The 18,664-nt window shown below is 35.6% G+C and overlaps 2 protein-coding genes across 7 annotated transcripts; both read left to right on the top strand.

Moving 5' to 3' along the window:
- Positions 1-10: 10 nt before the first annotated feature.
- LOC141606991 (jasmonoyl--L-amino acid synthetase JAR4-like) lies at positions 11-7,228 on the top strand. Its single transcript, XM_074426369.1, has 6 exons — positions 11-167; positions 3,542-3,824; positions 3,909-4,010; positions 4,232-5,022; positions 5,336-5,875; positions 6,975-7,228. The coding sequence occupies exons 1-6, from the start codon at positions 11-13 to the stop codon at positions 7,226-7,228; spliced, it is 2,127 nt and encodes a 708-aa protein (XP_074282470.1).
- A 2,656-nt stretch (positions 7,229-9,884) lies between these two features.
- LOC141604987 (protein trichome birefringence-like 26) lies at positions 9,885-17,786 on the top strand. 6 transcript variants are annotated; one of them, XM_074423597.1, is made up of 7 exons: positions 9,885-10,025; positions 11,674-11,835; positions 12,188-12,360; positions 13,027-13,099; positions 14,306-14,374; positions 15,198-15,568; positions 16,725-17,786. In XM_074423597.1, the coding sequence occupies exons 6-7, from the start codon at positions 15,488-15,490 to the stop codon at positions 17,484-17,486; spliced, it is 843 nt and encodes a 280-aa protein (XP_074279698.1). In that variant the 5' UTR covers positions 9,885-10,025; positions 11,674-11,835; positions 12,188-12,360; positions 13,027-13,099; positions 14,306-14,374; positions 15,198-15,487; the 3' UTR covers positions 17,487-17,786. The 6 variants fall into 6 exon arrangements, with proteins under 6 accessions (XP_074279698.1, XP_074279696.1, XP_074279695.1 ...); XM_074423595.1 differs by having other exon boundaries at positions 11,548-11,835; XM_074423594.1 differs by having other exon boundaries at positions 11,350-11,835.
- Positions 17,787-18,664: the final 878 nt, after the last annotated feature.

The raw sequence follows: 18,664 nt of genomic DNA, 5'->3' as shown, positions 1-18,664 counted from the left end.
AATACATAACATGGTAGTGGAAGATGAAAGAGATACGTATGCTAACTACTCCGACCCTACTGAGTTCGACAATAATGGGAATGAGGAAGGTCATCTTAATGTTGATGATCCCGAGTATGACGTAGGATATACAGCTCCTATAACTGCGCACATTCAAAACAGAAATCGTATTAGAAATATAAGGGCACATCAAGTCCTAAGAGCAGATCTAATTGAAAATATTTGGCAAAAATTTGGTGCCCTCAACTAATGTATTATTTTCTTTTTCAACACTCTTTTAGTTTATTGTATTTCCTTTTTCCTTTTATGTTTTCTTGTATTTAATTTATCAATGTAATATTAGGTGTGTTTTTTTAAATATTGTATTAATGTAACCTTGTAAAATAATATTTTAAATGTTATGTCTTTTATGTTCTAAAAATTGTTTTGGAAAATATTTTTTTTGGGGTTATTTGACGGGAATAATCCAAATTATGTCTCCTCTTCTCATATTAATCTTTACTAACGTTTAATTGAAAAAAATATGAACTACACCTTCATTTATCTTTCCCTGAACTCGGCCTGATTTTTACCTATTATAATAGGTAAGGCATCCGGTCATGTTGTAATGCCCCGGATTTATGAGTTGTTGGTACTCTATCGAGTAGGGCTTACTCTATCGAGTAAGTTAGTTTTGCATTCTAGAGTACATTCTGCCTGATGGGTACTCGATCGAGTACGCTAGTTACTCGATCGAGTAAGTCGTGTTTTACGGGTTTTCAGCCGGGTTCGATAGTAATGCGTGAAGAGATATACAAACTTATTACGAAAATTCCTTTTTACTTTTACTCTTATTCTCTACTTTCTTTTAAAAAAAACAAAAAAACAAAGCAACATCGATTATTCTTCTCTCATTGCTATCAAATCCAAGGGCTAGAATCGTCGGATTTCAGAGCTCTTTATATCGTTGAGACCGTCGTATTAGGTTATGATTGTATGATTATATGTTGATAGGAGGTGATTTCGTAGAGGAGCACTATTGATCTGCTGCTTATGTCGAATTGTGGTAATTGTATTTCCAGGTAGGGTTTCCTACTCAGTTATTGTTTACATCAATATGAGATGGTTGATTGGTTGTTGATTGTTGAGTAATGCCATTTGTCTATATTGTAATTAAATTGGAATGGTTGATGTTGTAGTTGGTTGTTGTTGTTTGTCCGTGGTTCGCGAGGTGCGCCCTCGGCTGAGTAGAGTCACTTGCGGGAGTGGTTTCACGACCTTGATTTGCCCCTTGTGGAGCCCATCACAAGAAGGGATGTGCACATTAAGGAACATGAGTTTGCACTCGGTATAGATGAGCGGGGCTTAGGTGGGAACGGTTGCGGTCCCCCACTGGCGGAGTGGATTACTGGTTGCGGCTGGTAATCTGGCAGTGCTAGACCTTCAGGCTAGCCAGGTGATTGGTGATGTGACAGTGTTGGGGAATTGTGTTTGTGTATTGTTGTTGTATTGCCTTATATTGTATATGCGGTAACTGACCTCATTTAATTGTTTTAAAAACTGTGGTCATCCATTAGGGGATGGTGAGCAGTTATCGAGTAGGTATGATTTGGATGCGCAAGGGATTAGCTGGGCATAAGTCACCACGAGTCATCTAGGAGTCTTCCGCTGTTGTGTCGAACTTTTATTTACTTTAGTTGGTTTGGTTTTGGAACAGTTGTACCGTACTTTGCAGTTTTGGGTTTTCGCATGTAATCACTTTAAGCTTGTTTATTTAAAGTACATTCTTCAATGGTCTATTTGATATACATTGCCTCGGTAATCGAGATGGTAGCACTCTCATGCATTGGGTGGTCTGGGTAAGGCACCTTGGTGTATGGGGGTGTTACACATGTCTCGTGTCCTAAATTTCATGGGATGCCCTATCACGTGTCTGTATCGATTTTGCTGCTACCTAGGTGTTAAGTGGTGTGTTCTTCTTCTTATAAATGCCACACGAAGTGGCCGCGTGTTTGGTTAAAACTTCATTTTGTGAAGTACTTTTTCACCAACCCTATGTATTACAGAGTACCAAATATTTTTGTTTTCGCACATTATTTTACAATGATTCCTTTCCTTTGACTTGGTATTTTAGAACTTGATTGGAAAAAAAAAAGTTTAAACTAAAAAATGTGTAAGGCCGATTTACTCATTGATAGGCTCCCTTACTCCACTTCTATTTTACATTTATTTCATTTCAATTGATTTTTGCATAACACTATCGTATATTGTAAGTTGTAACATACTCCGACCATTCTATCAATACTCATCATTGTTTAAAATTCATGTTGCAAAAATCAATTATTGACCAAATCATATTGTGTAGCTATTATTTTCATTATTAAATACCAATATACCATCGGATACTCCGCATTGTACATCCGTACAACGATCTTTTTACAATCTTATTTGAGATTTCAATTTTTAATATGTTCACATCGTTGTGCTAAAATGGTTACTAATCCACGAGTCTCAATTTTAGCCAATTTGATTAATTTACCTTTCTACTTGATTCACTTATGTGACAAATATAGTGTAAAATCATTTATGATTTTTGTTAATTGAATCATTTTCAGATACGATTGTAGAGGTGTTGTGAAATCACAACACCATATCTTATCTAACTATATACTCTTATCATTGTTTAATATAAATATAGTTGTTTCGAAATTAATTACATTTGTCTATCATCTTCAACAATCTCTATCTGAAAATAAATCTAAAAAATTGTAGTTACAAATATTCAAGTATTTGAATAGCTACCCATTTATTTGAACATAAGCCTAATATACGACTAATATTCGTGTTACATTATGGAACAAGGTGTAATCTCTCACAACCCTCATTTAATACTGTTTTTATCACTTTTAATTTAGTTATTTGCCAAAAAAATTTATTATTATTTTCAATTTTAGGTGTAATATTTCGCTATTAGTTTTATATGTTCATTTAAATTGTTTTTTCCTATTTATTTATCACTTTTATTTTAGTTATTTGCCAAATTTTTATTATTATTTTCAATTTTAGTTGTAATATTTCACTCTTAGTTTTATACTTTCATTTAAATTGTTTTTTCCTATGTACTTGTCACTTTTATTTTAGTTATTTGCCAAATTATTATTATTATTATTATTATTATTATTATTATTATTATTAGTTGTAATATTTCACACTTAGTTTCATGCATGTGACAAGTGTTTTTTTGCACATGAACATTGGTCACTACTAGTATTAGTGACAGATTTGATGACGAGGGCTCGTTAGAGGTCCAAGTAATTAGCCTTATTATAAAATCATTTTACATGAGTATTCGAGATTATAAGATACATGCATAATTTTATTTCATGTTATATATGTTACTCATTCCATAATAACAGATTGCCCATTTTGTTGTATTTATACATTGTCTTACACAAGATTATTAATTGACAATTATTATGTTTAGTGATAAATGCCAAAAAAATTCGCGCCAACTGTTTCATTTTATAATTTTTCTATGGCCGATTTATAATTTTTTGCGCAGGACAACAAAAATTTAATGCTGAGAAAATAATCGAAGAATTTGAGGAAATAACCAAAAATGTGGGAAAAATTCAAGATGAGACCTTGACGAAAATACTTGAAGAAAATGCAAAGGCAGAGTATTTGCAAGAATTAGGAATGAATGGACGAATCGACATTGAAACATTTAAGCAACGTATTCCCCTTGTGACTCATAAGGACCTTGACCCTTATATGCAAAGAATTATGGAAGGCGATAATTCCCCGATTTTAACCGGCGAACCTCTTACCCAAGTTTCTTGGAGGTAATTAACTTACGAAATAATATACTAATTTTAGATAATATTATTACGAGTACTCATATTTGTGTTAATTCACTATTTGTGCAGCTCGGGAACAACGCAGGGGAAGCCAAAGTTTGTTCCTTTCAACGATTCACTGTTCAGAAACACTGCGCAAGTTTTTCAGACTTCTTTTGCATACAGAAACAGGTGCAATTTTTTTTATTTCGTGTAATACAAATTATCTTTTCAGACTCTATTAACTTTAGACGAGAAAAATATCACCATTTTATAATAAAAAAACTGACCATTTAAAGATAAAAAGTTATAAACTGGTGATAACTTTTTATCTGGAAATGCTTATATAAATATATGAAAGCGATTTTGAAAAATGTCATAAAATGTCATGAACTAACGAAACATTTTTTTAGAGAGTTTCCGATTGGAGAAGGGAAAGCATTGAACTTCATTTACGGTAGCAAACAATTCAAAACCAAAGGAGGATTAATAGCAGGGACTGCAACAACAAATGTATTTCGTCACCCATTATATAATTCAACAATGAAGAGCATGCAATCCCAGAGTTGCAGCCCGAGTGAAGTGATATTCGGGTCGGATTTTCATCAATCTTTATATTGTCATCTTTTATGTGGGTTGTTACATAATGAGGAAATTCAACTTGTGTCGTCAACATTTGCTCATAGCTTAGTTCAAGCATTTGAGACGTTTGAATTAGTTTGGGAAGACTTATGTTCGGATATCCGAGATGGTGTACTGAATAAAAGAGTCACTGACTCGGAAACTCGAGAAACCATGAGTAAGATCCTTAAACCGAACCCTGAATTAGCCGAAAAGATACATGAAATATGTTCCGGGTTAAATGAATGGCACGGGTTAATCCCGGCGCTTTTCCCGAACGTAAAGTATATTTATGGGATATTGACGGGTGCAATGGAGCCTTATGTGGCCCGATTAAGGCGTTACTCGGGTGGGCTACCTCTTGTCTGTGCCGATTATGGTGCTTCTGAGGGTTGGGTTGCGGTCAATGTACACCCTAGTTCGCCCCCTGAATCGGCTACCTTTGTTGTTCTTCCTAATATCGGTTACTTCGAGTTCATCCCATTGTCGAAGGCGCTTAACGAAGGTTTGGAGCCTAAGGCGGTTGCGCTAACCGAGGTCAAGGTTGGTGAGGAATATGAGATCGTTGTCACAAACTTTGGAGGTACTATTTCTTCTTAATTTTGCATTTATCTTGTTCACATAATACATCAAGTCATGAAGTATGTAACATTTATAAAATTAAGACGAAAAAAATGTGATCTATTTACGATAAAACGCATGTGATAATTTCTTGATAAAAAGCTACCAGAATATTTTTTTAATAAAATGTGAAAAATTTTAACTTGTAAAATTGTCTAAGTAGTAACTTTTTATTACAAAATGATGATATTTTCTCCGTTTTAATATCAGAGAAAAAACGCGCGCCAGAAATGAGAACATGTCCCTAACTAACAAAATTGAGGTGTTTAATGTAGGTTTTTATCGTTATCGAGTTGGAGACGTAGTCAAGGTAATGGGCTTCTATAACAACACCCCGGAGCTCAAGTTTGTACGTCGTCATAACCTTGTACTCAACATCAACATTGATAAGAACACTGAGGAAGACATACAACTTGCCGTTGAAGAGGCGCACAAGCTACTCGTGCCAGATAAGGTTAATCTCGTCGATTTCACAAGTCGTGTAGACTTGGCGAAAAAACCAGGACATTATGTCATATGCTGGGAGTTAAGCAGAGATGCTAATGAGAATGTCTTACAAGAATGTTGCGACTGCTTGGATCATGCATTTGCAAGGGATATCGGGTATTTAGGTTCACGTAAAGTCGGAAATATTGATCCCCTTGAGTTAAGAATTTTGAGCAAAGGAACATTTCAAAAGATTTTGCAACATTCATTGAGTATGGGTGCAACTCCTAGCCAGTTCAAGGTGCCGCGATGCATTGCGTCTAGCAATAAAGCGCTCTTAGACATTGTGGATAATAATGTTGCTAAGAGTTACTTTAGCAATGTATTTGGTTGAAATGTAACTTTATACATTGTCAGAGTCATGAACATCATCTTTCATTTTAACGAGTTTAAAAGTATTACTCCCTCCATTCAACTCCACATTACAAGTTTGCTTTTTCACGTTTGCCAACGCGTGTTTTATGCGGTAAATATCTTTAGCTACGTATTTGCAAAAATTATAAAAGTTAGATATTCTTAATGTACTCCTAAAGGCGAATCAAATAAGATCTCACATGAATATATTTTCACTTATATATCGAGAGAAAATCGACATTGAATGTTCACTTGTGAATAGTGTACAAAAGAGAAACTTGTAATGTGGAGTTGAATGGAGGGAGTATGAAGCTGTTAAAAACATCGTCTTTATACACAATCAAATTTATAGGCTATTTAAGCATTAACAAAACATTTTATAAAGTTAATTTAATTATAAATGGGAAATGAGTAAACAATGAACATATACTTAGTAAATCGTACTGAAAAAGAATTAGTATTTCCCGTATAATTACACTCCGTATTGTTTTAACATTATCTTCCTATTACATTTTATTCTCTACCTTTATGTTTCTCTTCTATACCTTTATTTGTAAGGGAAGAAGAAGCATAATATATCTCTTCTTTCCAATCTTTGCCGTATACTTGTACAAAGAACCTTAAAAGAGCACAATATTTTTCCTCAAAAGAAAAATCAACTTTTCTGTTAACACAAATTTAATAAAATGCGTTCACTAGAACAAATTAACGCTCTTATAAAGGGTGTTGCTCATTCATGTACATGATTTACTCAATCATGTACATAATTTACCATTTTACCTCCTCATTTCAACACCCACTTTTTCAATTTTTTACCAATTTCGCTTTTCCCTTTTAACTTCCTCCCTTCACCACCCAATCACCACCTTTGCCGTTGCCACCCCTCCCGCACTGACCCCTTCCTATGCGCACCCGGCCAACCGTCGTCTCCCGCTCCTTTCGCAACCGCCCTGCTCCATTCCCTTTAGATATATATGTTTGATTATGAGACCAAAAATTATTTGGCACCGTGGTCTCTATGCTACGACTCCGTTAACTGCAATAATGATGGTTTCTGGTTGTCAAAAATTCTAGACAAGGGTCACGTGAAGGCTAAATATGATTTCCTAGTTACTACTAATGGATTCATGATTACTGGCTTTATTTATAAATTAGATCTTAATTCTAATCCTAATTTTATGAAAAATTTCTCTCTTGGGGATCTTATGAATGGTCCCAAGAATCGAAACAACGACGATGTTGTGGAGTTTGCTGATGGTGGACGAGACCAGGTTGTTAACTGGGTGGAGGAAGGGTGGTTGTTAGGGCTAGTTGATGATGGTGGGTAATAATTAGGGAATGGAGGGAGGGAGGATAAAAAGGGTAGGGTATGTCAATTTTATGAAAAAATGTCCATGATTGAGTAAAAATCGTACTTGAAAGAGCAACTACGCTTATAAATACTTCCTCCAATCCACACCAAATTCTCCATTTATATTTGGATGGTCTTCGAGGTGACACTTTGCCCGTAATTTTCTTCCTTTAAACGTAGAAAATTTTCACAAAAAGTATAATTTTGTGAAAGATATTTTCATAACAAAACTAAATTTGTAAGTTTTATTTTTCACAGATTTATATTTTTGAGTGAATTAACGATCAAACTTTCCAGCATAAAGCAAATGGGGAGTTTGGTGCGGATTAGAGAGAGTACTTCGTAATGAGAATAAGAGTTAGTTCAAGTGATAAGAGCTCTCCTATCATAACTATGGAGTTTGGGGTTCGATTCTCACCCGAAACATAGTGCGCTCACTTAAACCCAAAAAAAAAGAGTACTCTGTAATCCGTACGATTTTTTTTTACGTTGTATAGCCATCTTCTAGTTTGGTTGCCTTTGTAAATCATGGGAATTAGAAAATCTCATGAATTACAAAAAGGGGAGTGTGTTTGATTGCCAATTATTTGGCAAAATGTAGGCATCTAATTTTCCTAGGAGTTTCGAATGTCTATATAATGGGGGATTTGGATTACCTACTCCCCCTAGGTAGTTGACAATTCCTGTGGAATTCAACTCCTGCGTAACTAAACGAGTTTTCCGAATTCATGTGAATTTGCATATAGGAAAATAATTCACACGAATTGGATTTTCTTGTGTCAATTCAATTCCGGGATCAACCAAACGATTAATTGAGCCCTATACACTAGACTATCACAACTCACAAGACTATTTTTTTTTTTGATTAGGTAAGAAAACTAGTTTGATCCTCTAGGGTAGGACCAACTTATCTCATCCTTTCGAATGAGGGAGGTAAGTTGAAGCCACCGGCTATCAAACCACCTCGAAAGAGTTGGACATGAATGTCCAATAGTAGCCATGAAGTCAGCAACCTTGTTGGCTTCACGAAAGCAATGTTTAATTATCACTTCATCGAAAAAATGAAGGTCTAATTTCACATCCCTGATAATAATAGAAATTTCCCAAGGAATTTGCCAAGTACCTCGAATTGAGTTAATAACACATAAATTAATACCCTCCACAATTAACTTTGAGATTCCTAAGTATTTACCTGCTAAAATACCTTCTTTTAAAGCGAGAGTTTCTGCAACAAGGATATTATTTGATCCGCACTTTTTTGCTCCCAACAAAACGACTTTACCATTGTGATCGCTTATAGCATATCCTAAAGCAGCTTTGTTACCTTATATTCTTGATCCGTCAAAATTTAGCTTTAGAAAACCGTTTCTAGGTTTTTCCCACAAAATTTCTTCCTTACTAGAGTTGTTTCTAGCTGACTCTTTTATTTTGGGATTGTTGAGATCCTTAAATCTAATCACATTTCAGGTCTTAGTGCTATTATTACATAAAGTAATAAGTTTGCTGATACTTAAATTAACATTATTAAATATAATATCATTTCTATGAAACCATGCATTCCACCAAATAAAAATAATCTTAATGAAATCATCTTTTGGAATTAAATCTTTGAGATAATTAAGTTTTGTTAGAAAAATTTGACTTGTAATATTATCATAATTTGACAAAAACTCGTTGAAACTAATAATGATAAGGTCTTGGATGACAGACCCAATCAAGGGACACAGAACACAATGAGGTGGGACATCAATATGACTCTTGAGAAGTCTACTTTTCGTTGGAAGGCCGTCAACACAAGCTTTTCAAAGAAAAAATTTCAATTTAGAAGGAATATTCAATTTCCAAATCCACTGAAATTCACATTTGTCATGAGCTTGATCGAACAAACCTTGCGCTAACCAAGTTGCTGTTTTGGTAGAGAAATTTCCATCTACGGACAACCCCCAAATGAGGGTAGACAACTCACAAGACTATAGGCATGCAATTTCTGTCCCTAATTTTAATTTTTTAGATATACTCCGTATTTTTATAATTTTTTAGATATACTCCGTATTTTTATAATGGTTAAGACGGAGTTATCGTGATTAGGGCTGAGCATCGGTCCAAGACCGGACCGGACCGAAGACCGAAAATAATTTTTTTGCGGACCGAAGATCAGACCTAAAACTTTCGTTCTTGGACCGGACCAAACCCGAAATATTCGGCCCGGTCCGGTCTTAGACCGAAATGGACCTAGAACTAATTCTTTCACTATTTCGTGTATGATAATTACATTTAAGTTTCACTAAATTAAATGTCGATGAATAATTAGACGATTGTTTTTGAGAAAAAAATACTCAATATTAATTTATAATGTCTTGTGAAGATAAAATGGTAATTTAGTTTATAATATTGTAATGATAGTCTTTAGAAACATAAAATTCGGTCCATTTAGTCTGGACCTAAAATATCCGGGTTTGGTCCGGACCGGACCGAAGACCGAAAACTCAAAAAAAGAGGACCGAGGACCGGACCTAAAAAATTCGGTCCGAGTTTGGTCCAGACCAAATAATCCGGTCCGATCCGGTCTATTTTTCCGGTCCGGACCTAAACTTGCTCACCCTAATCGTGATAAAGTGTGTCAATGTTCGATTCTCCTCCCCTAAATTGTAAAGCCAGTTTAACACTTAAAAAACAAAACTACTCGTATTTCCGAATTTAATCCTTTAAACATGAAAGACCCAGGAAATATAACAATTCATCGTCCATTTGAGGCTGTGGAGCTGTTCTTCAAGGTAAATTTTTAACTTTTTTGTTTAAACAAATTGTCATATTGGTTTATGAATGATTTGCGTTTCATTTTTGTTAGTGTATAATGTTATTGCATGTTTTGGGAATGGTGATTTGGTGAAGTTTTTTTTTTGTATGCACCAATTCTAAGATCGTCTCTCGCACCCGATTAAAATAAAGGTGGAAATAAAATAAAAGGAGGTTGTGAGACGGTCTTAAACAAGGCCAATTGTTTTTTTTTTTTTTTTTTTTTTTTTTTTTTTTTTTTTTTTATGTGGGTGTGAATTTACAGCCAAAAAAAAAAAAAAAGAAGGGACATTTTTAATTTGGTAAAGGGTTAGAGAGTGTTTCAGAGAAATTGGGGAATTTGGTAGAGAAGTATGAAGAATTTGTAGGAAAGGGAAGAGATACTGGAGTTTTTGTAGTAGTAGTAATGGGGATGAAGCTATTGCTGAAATAGTCTGGAATGATTCTAAGAAGGAAGTCTCAAAGCGGGGATTTTAGGTTAGGGTTGTGAATTTTGGTGAATGTGAACTTGGTAATGGGAATTTAGATTCTAAGGCCTATAGATTAGAAACCCATGTCGATAATGCCGATGGTTTGAGCAAGTGTGGGTTAGGTTCTTGAGCAAGATGTGAGTGATAACATTTGATTTAAGAACCAAAGTGGCTTGAGTGTAGTAGAGCGTGGGAGTGTCTTAAAGCGTTGCAATTGGCAACGAATTGAGAGGTCCCGGGTTCGACTCCCTACACGGGAGTGCTGCGGTTACCTGTCATCCTAAGGGATGTCTTACCTGGCACACGTGGTTTGCAGGGTATTGCATGTGCCCGGGGGATTAAACCCCTCGTCATAAAAAAATAAATAAAACATTTGATTTAAGTATGGTTCGTGTTTTAGTTATGAAAGAAAGAAGAAAGTAGAGCTACTTGGAGCTAAAGATGTTCCCGTTTAAGAGGAGCTGAGTAGGGTCAGTTCAGAATGGCGAACAAGTTTTGAGAATAAGTTCCAATTGAATACAGTCTTGAAACTTCTGTTAATCCGAGGATTACTCTTCGTGTTTGACTGTGTTTTAAGATAGTTTTCTGCTCCTAATAAGCATGTTGTTCATGGAGCAGCTAATCATGATTCAATTGGACTTCCTAGTAGAGTAATCGGTCATTAGGTCTGATATACTTAGTATCACAGCTTAATCCATGGCTCACATGCTCCCAGATATGAAGATACTTTTGAATCTCAAAGTCTTGAGCTAGGGAGCACGTTTATCCACACCCGTATAATAGGACTCTCGGACACTTTTCCTGTTCTTGATGTATTTATGATCTTCAACAGAAAGCTCCACCACATGTCCCACCCTCCACCTCTGGCAATAGAAGGTTCCTGCACGTTCCGAATAGTATTGTGCTAGCCACCGTAAAGCTTTGAACAGTGTTAATGAGATGGGCCGCAGACATTTGAAGCCGGATAATGGTAGTTACTGCTTTGAAGACTATGCTAACTCTGTTTATGATTTTCAAGCTATGGATCAAGATCCTACTTCTTCATCTACTTGTGGTGTAAGCTCCTGCAACTCTGCAAGTCTGAAGAAATGCTCAATACTCAGTTTTTGGCCCTACTTCCGACGAGGAATGTTTTTAAGTCACCAATGTTTATCAGATGTAGAGGGGATGATCTCAAAAAGGTAACAAAGGAGATTTGTTCTTCTCTGGAATTCTAAGAAGAGTTTCTGATCAAACCCGAGATCATTGTAAGGGTAAAAAAAGTGTGATGGTTAATTGGTCACAAAGGCAGAAAAGCTAGCTAATCCGAGATATCCTGGTAAGTACATTACTAAAGTATGGAAAACTACAGAAATTTTGATCAAAATGTTGCTTTCTAAACTTGCAAAATGCCTATTTGGTTTAGAGTGATGTTTAAACTGAAGTTCCTCGGCTGTTAGAGTTATTACAATGAAATTCTGAACAGTTAGAAAGCTCATTTTGACTGATTCAGTGTCTCAGTTTTTTAGACTACTAAGTACTCCATATAACTTTTCCCTCGTACATGTTAAATACCTCACAGGGAGTGTCGAAGTGATTTATGTACCTCGGACGCAGAATATCCTATCTAATACAGCTTTTTTTACATAATAAAGTGCATCTTCTTCATAACATCCCGGTCTCTTGTACAGCTACTTGGAGAACCGTGTGCTGGGAACACCGAGTGTTTATAGATGGGAGAAAACTTCATCAAGAAAATCTGGACTTGGTTTCAAGTCGAGGTCTTCCAGCTCCAAGGACTCATCGAGATCACCGAGAAAATTGTTGATGAAGACAACTTGACTGCCTTGGTAAACTTTCCAATGTAAGTTTGATCCTACCATCTGCTCCTCCTTTCTCACACAGCAGAAAGTAAAAATTGGTCGACAATATTGTTCTTAGTTTATACTTTTGAGTTTAGTTCATAGGTAAGAAAAATAACTGGCTCATAAAACAATACTGAAGATCACTCAGCTATATATAGAGTAACTTATAACCCTGTGGAAGTTAGACTCAAATAACGAACTAATTTTGGACAGAGCTGTTCACTATGCATTAGCTGGTGACAAATTTCTTGGTTATCTGCTGATGTGGAGTTTTGATTCTGATTTACTTATGGATCTCTTCGTGCGTTAGCCTAATCTGAGTAATTGAGTTATCTTCAGTCTTCATGCTTTTATCCTATTTTGAGCTATTTACTGTCTTGCACTCATGTTTGAGTGTGCAGTGGCATGCATAGGAAAATAAGAGCCTAAGAACCATTACATTTACTAAGCTGTTAGACCAATTTCCATACCTACTTTAACTTGCTCATCATCTTTCCGTACCTGACGTGCCAGAATCTGGAATTTGAAGCCTAAATCCTCCCGGGAGGGGTTGATGCATTAGCTAGAGTCGTAGTATAGTGTATTCACTTCATCTTTGTTTGATAGTAATTGATGTAGTACGGCTTTTACCCTTGATTTTACATGATATATGGCTTCTGATTCAGGATAGAGGAAAGTGAAACAAGGGTTTGAAAAAGAGAACAGAAGACGGTTGCTTAGGATTATGCTCATATGGAGGTAACAGTTTGTCTACTACCCTTTCAAGTTCGCTTCACCACCCCTTCATCTTCCCTTTACCACCACCACCACCACTTCCCTCATTTTCTCTTTTGTTTCGACTCTAATATTCCAAGCAAGCCCATGTTAAAAAAAACCATCATATTTTCTAGCTTGAGTTACAACCTTGTGTCTAATCAACTTTTTAGGCTTTAGTTTTGCTTCAAATGAATTTTGGTTTCATTTTAAGAGCAAGCAAATACAATGAGGTGGGTTAGAAACATAAAACAGTTGACCAACGGATCGGTAAAAAAATTCTCAGATCTACTAAGCCTGCAGAATTGGCAGGTTCCAACATCGTTCAATTGGTATGTTATAGCTCTGTTTTCTTTGTGTAAAAGGACCCATGCTGACAATAATGATGTTGATGAGATTCGAACTCAGGTCATGATTATTACGGAGAATATTCAATGACTTTATGAGCTAAGCTAGCCGACATATGCACATCTGTGTTATATTTATGTGCGATCGCACCATGTAACTAACGGTTTCAATTGACCAAGTAGGAGGAAACTTTGTCATGCATTTTACAAACAATTAATAGTCAAACAACTAAAAATTTAAAACAATTGGATAGTATAAAAAAGATTCAGATCCACAAGAGACCAAAAATGACAAACATTTCTTCCTTCCTAACTACAATTATTGCCAAAAGTCAATTCTCTAATTACTCTTATATAGTTGTAAATTATATTACTTCTTTTTAATACTATTATTGAACATAAAGTTGCACATCCTATCCTACAAACTGCACGTTGTTTGGCGATCCCACGACTAAGGCCTTAAAGTATCACCTTAAACATCCTGCATTTTGCAGTCAAAATCCTAGGAAAGCAAACAAGGAATAGTGGAAATGGGGAGAGAAACAACACCATTAGTTAACCAATTATCATCAGTTCAAATACAAAACCCTGTCTATCCTAAGCTTTTATTCCTGTTTCTGTTGTTGGGTGTCACGGTTTTTCTCTATTCTTCTCGTTCCGATTATTATTTATCTTCAGCTCTGCAAATTGGAAAACCATTTGCTAGTAACACTCCGAAAACGGACCTCCCTTTTAAATCTAATGATACTGGTAATTTTTTTGGCTTTTATGTTAATTTTGTAGTTTTTGTGGTACTCTGAAAATTTAAGATATATGTTGACTTTCACCTCGTCTTCATCTTCAGTTTTGGAGCCTCAGGCACCAACTAAATCTGATATTCGGGAAGATACTAGCCTCCCTGAATCAGAAAAAGGTTTATTTTTTTCCACCTTTGAATCTTTGGCTTCAGGTCTTCAGCGTATCGTGAATAAAGTAAAATGTTTAACTAAATTGTTACGCTTCCATTAATATCCTACGGAGTAAAATGCTAGTATGAAATAGCAGTCGGTGGCCACAGTTACCCAACCCTATGAACATGGACTTGTGTGCAGTGTATTCATGAACTGCAATATTAGCATTCATCTTGTTAGTTTGAATGAAATGATCATTCATTTTCGTGTTGTGATCCTCCATAAGTACTTCATTACTGTCTACTTGAGCAATGATTTTATAAGTTTTACGATTGATTTAAATATCTCAATTCAATGTTGCTAGTTTAATATAGGTTTTTTCTACGTGGTACCCTTGTACTTTTTCGAATTTTATGTGGTACCCCTCGCTTTTCAAAAATATCAGTGATACCCTTAAATTTAATGAAAACATTTTAAAATGCTCAGAATGCTCTAATCCGCCTCTTAAATGTTTAGTTTATACATTTTGCATTAATTTTTTGGCAATAATTTGTCATGTCATTAACATAAACATCGTTTAGTCAATCATAAATATATTTTCTTTACAAAATTTAACTGTTTAAAAATGTGATTTTTAGTAGTTTGGGTATTTTGAGTACATTTTACAAAATTTAGGGGGTGCCACTGATGTTTTCGAAAATACAGTGGTGCCAGTAGAATTCGAAAAAACACAGGGATACCACATAGAATAACCCTTTAATATATTATGTTAGCATTTGTAATTTCAATTAGTTTCGATTCTTAAGAAATTGATATTTCTGTGTTCTGATGAAAGCTTATTTGTAGATGTGTTGACACCAGTTGTCGTATCTCCACCGCCAAGTCCACCACCAAGTCCACCATCTACTTCAAATGAACCATCTAAAGAAGCAGCAAAACCAAAATGTGACTTGTTCAAAGGCAACTGGGTTCCGAACCCAAAGGCTCCGGCATACAATAACTATACATGCCAATATATCGGGGCTCAACAGGCTTGTATAACAAATGGACGTCCAGACTCCGGTTATCTTTTTTGGAGATGGAAGCCCAAGGATTGTGATTTGCCCAAGTTCAATCCTAAGAAGTTTCTTAATTCGATGAGAAATAAGGGTTTTGCATTCATAGGAGATTCTATATTGCGGAATCAATTACAGTCAATGCTTTGCATCCTCTCACAGGTATCTCTCCTTTCTACTCATCTCTATTCTTAGATTGTTGTCGAGCTCCGGCCGTTCCAGTACATACATGCTCTCACGTACTTTATATCTCATAGAACCAACAATTAATAAGAATTTTAAATGGATGTTAGAAGGCGATGTTGAAACTTGGTCTTTTTCGTTCAGTGATGTTTGGATTCCTAGCAGATAATTAGTTAAGGCTGCCACTCCGAAAGGTGGCTGTTTGTAATGAGTTTGAACTTTGAAAATCACCATGCTCGTAATATAATGCATTTAAGATGATATTGGCCATATTTAGCGAGACTAGACAACTGGTGCCACTATTGTGACCGAAACCAATTAAGATGCTTTCTAATACTTAGTCTCGCGTCAGATTAAGTCGCGTGTTTGGTTAAGCTCATATTTGCGAAGTACTTTTTCACCAACCCTATATTACGGAGTACCAAATATTTTACAAAGATTCCTTTCCTTTGACTTGGTATTTTAGTTGGAGTACATGTTACAAGCACCTTTATGACCTTTTCTGTTAATTGGGTGCTACTGTTTATGCTTGCTGTCATGGATAGTTGTATATACTGTATAATATATAGATCATTGCTTAGTCATGGATGCCATTTGCTGTGTTTAGTTTTAAGTCACATTTTATAGTTCGGAACTGAGATTTATCACCAAACTCCCAATCTACCATCAGCATTACCATGCTCCGACCCATGGAGGGTAAAAAAAATCGAATTTATACAGCCTCACTCGGTATTTAAACATTAAGAAAGTGTTTTCGAATGATCCATAATAAAAAAATTGTCAAATGACGAGTATTACAAATAACAGAAAATTAACTAGAAAAAAGATCAATTTTTTTAACAAAAAGTTGCAATTTTTTCATTGGTAAGGGCGCCACTATTTTTGTTATCTTATCTGGTACAATTGGTCTCACTATAGACGGATATAGACGGATATATCCGTCTAAAGTGAAAGACGGGTCAAATATGCTTAAAGTGGTGACATTTTTGGGCCCCACCGTGCAACTTGTTGTTTGTCTTATGCTTAAAGTGAGTTGATATTTGGCCCGTCTATAACTATAGACGGATATCTCCCGTCTATAATGAGAATTTGTGTATCTGGTATATTGAGGAGCCCTCTACTATTATTGTTACAGGTGGAACTACCTTTACAACTTTATCAAGCTGAGCTAACAAGATCAAGTTCATGGTTTTTTCCCTCATACAATTTCACGCTTTCCGGAATTTGGGCTCCCTTCCTCCTAAAAGCTGATTTATTTGATAACCAAAATGGAGTCTTGACTTCTGATATCAAACTTCATCTCGACAAGTTAGACGAGAATTGGACCAAACAGTACTATGACTTCGACTACGTGATGATTGGTGGTGGTCAATGGTTTCTAAGGACTGCAATATACCATGAACACAACAAAGTTCAGGGATGTCATTACTGTGAGGGGAAGAACTTAACAGAACTCGGGTTTGATTATTCATACCGTAAGGCACTCAGTCTGACTTTTAAGTTCATTACAAGTTCGAGTCACAAACCCCAAGTAATGTTCAGAACGATCACCCCGAGTCACTTTGAGTATGGTAAATGGAATGAAGGCGGATATTGCAACAGAAAAGCGCCATTTAAGGAGACTGAAGCGAATCTAGGTGAATTCGACAAGATAATGTATGAGGTTGAGATGCAGGAATTTGAAAAGGCGTCCAAGAAAGGAGCTTCCTTGACGCTTTTTGACGCCACCCATCTCTCTTTATTGAGGCCTGACGGGCACCCAGGACCATATAGGGATTACTATCCTTTCGCGAAGGATAAGAAGGCCATTGTTCAGAATGACTGCTTGCATTGGTGTTTGCCTGGCCCGATCGACACATGGAATGAACTCATCTCCGAGATGCTGATGAGAGGATAAATGGAGGCACAGAAAGTAATTGATTTTTTGATTGATGAGAAAATTCACTAAAATAGTTCTTTTTTATTTTAATTTTTAATTTTGGTTGTTTTAACTTCGCAAATAATTTTGATGGAATAGGAATCCCTTATTTTTTATTGGTGAAAAAGGAATAGGAATCCTTTGTAAATATGAAGGGTTGTGCCTTTTTCTTTGTTACTGATCAACTCTCCGACACGGGTGTCGCGACACATGTTGAATGTACGTGTCGGATACAACTATTTATGAGCGAATTTTTCAATTTTTTAGTCTAAAGTGAAAGGTTCAAATGTTATGTCAGTGTCGATAGTTCGACACGATAGGTGTCGGACACACAACACGGCATCTAAGTGAAGTGTCGGAGGACCGCTTTATGCTTTACGTTAAATTTTCTCTTTTCTACCTCTTACTACTACATATTAAAAACGGTTGATTTTATAGTTAGATTTAAAATATAACTAAAAACTATTAATTTAATTGTTAAGTTCTCTATCAATTAGTGAGTTACTAGTTTCGATGCCCGTGCGTTGTAACGGGGTAATTAACTTAGTAACAAAAAAAATGGTTATAAGGTCTTAATATTTATTTTATGTCTAATCATTTATCTACATATGAATATATGATCAAAAGTTAAAACATCTTATTTAAGAGACGCAAAAGATGTTGGGTTGATACCTAAGTTCCAAGCTAGGGATGTCTGTACATATATAGATTTTTGTTATGTAAGATGATTTTACATACAAAATTTCAATGCATTTTTTTTTTGAAAGAAAAGACCATAATAGAACACCATACGGCACCTAGAAAGGATAGGTATAGACGAAAACAAATCTAATGGAACAACATCTGACAATTCGGCTCGTCCTATTATCGCTATATTCATGTAGCTTTTGTGTGGATCCTTCGTTTGATTTATGAAATAAAATTTACCTCTGACTGGTTCCAAAGATCGTTGACAAATCACTTGTACTCTTTGAAAGAACACGCTACGAACCAACAATGAACTACTCTTGAATATATTACCGATGAGACTAAAACCACGAATAAATGGAAAAACCCCGAAATAAGGGACGGAAAAACGACTCTTATCAAAAGGGAGATTTTCCCTTTATCGGAAAATGCACGCGGTGCCCTTGAACTTTGATGTTTTGCCCGAAATA

This window comes from Silene latifolia, chromosome 10 (genome assembly GCF_048544455.1).
Source record: "Silene latifolia isolate original U9 population chromosome 10, ASM4854445v1, whole genome shotgun sequence".
Taxonomy (NCBI): Eukaryota; Viridiplantae; Streptophyta; class Magnoliopsida; order Caryophyllales; family Caryophyllaceae; genus Silene; species Silene latifolia.
The sequence above is the reverse complement of the archived record's forward strand: the minus strand, read 5'-3'. Positions and strand labels throughout refer to the sequence as shown.

Coding starts and splice junctions, on each gene's coding strand:
- LOC141604987 (XM_074423598.1), top strand. CDS start 15,488: ATGAGAAATAAGGGTTTTGCATTCATAGGAGATTCTATATTGCGGAAT. Junction 15,569..16,724: donor TGCTTTGCATCCTCTCACAG/GTATCTCTCCTT, acceptor TTATTGTTACAG/GTGGAACTACCTTTACAACT.
- LOC141606991 (XM_074426369.1), top strand. CDS start 11: ATGGTAGTGGAAGATGAAAGAGATACGTATGCTAACTACTCCGACCCT. Junction 4,011..4,231: donor TCTTTTGCATACAGAAACAG/GTGCAATTTTTT, acceptor ACATTTTTTTAG/AGAGTTTCCGATTGGAGAAG. Junction 5,876..6,974: donor TTACTTTAGCAATGTATTTG/GTTGAAATGTAA, acceptor CAAAAATTCTAG/ACAAGGGTCACGTGAAGGCT.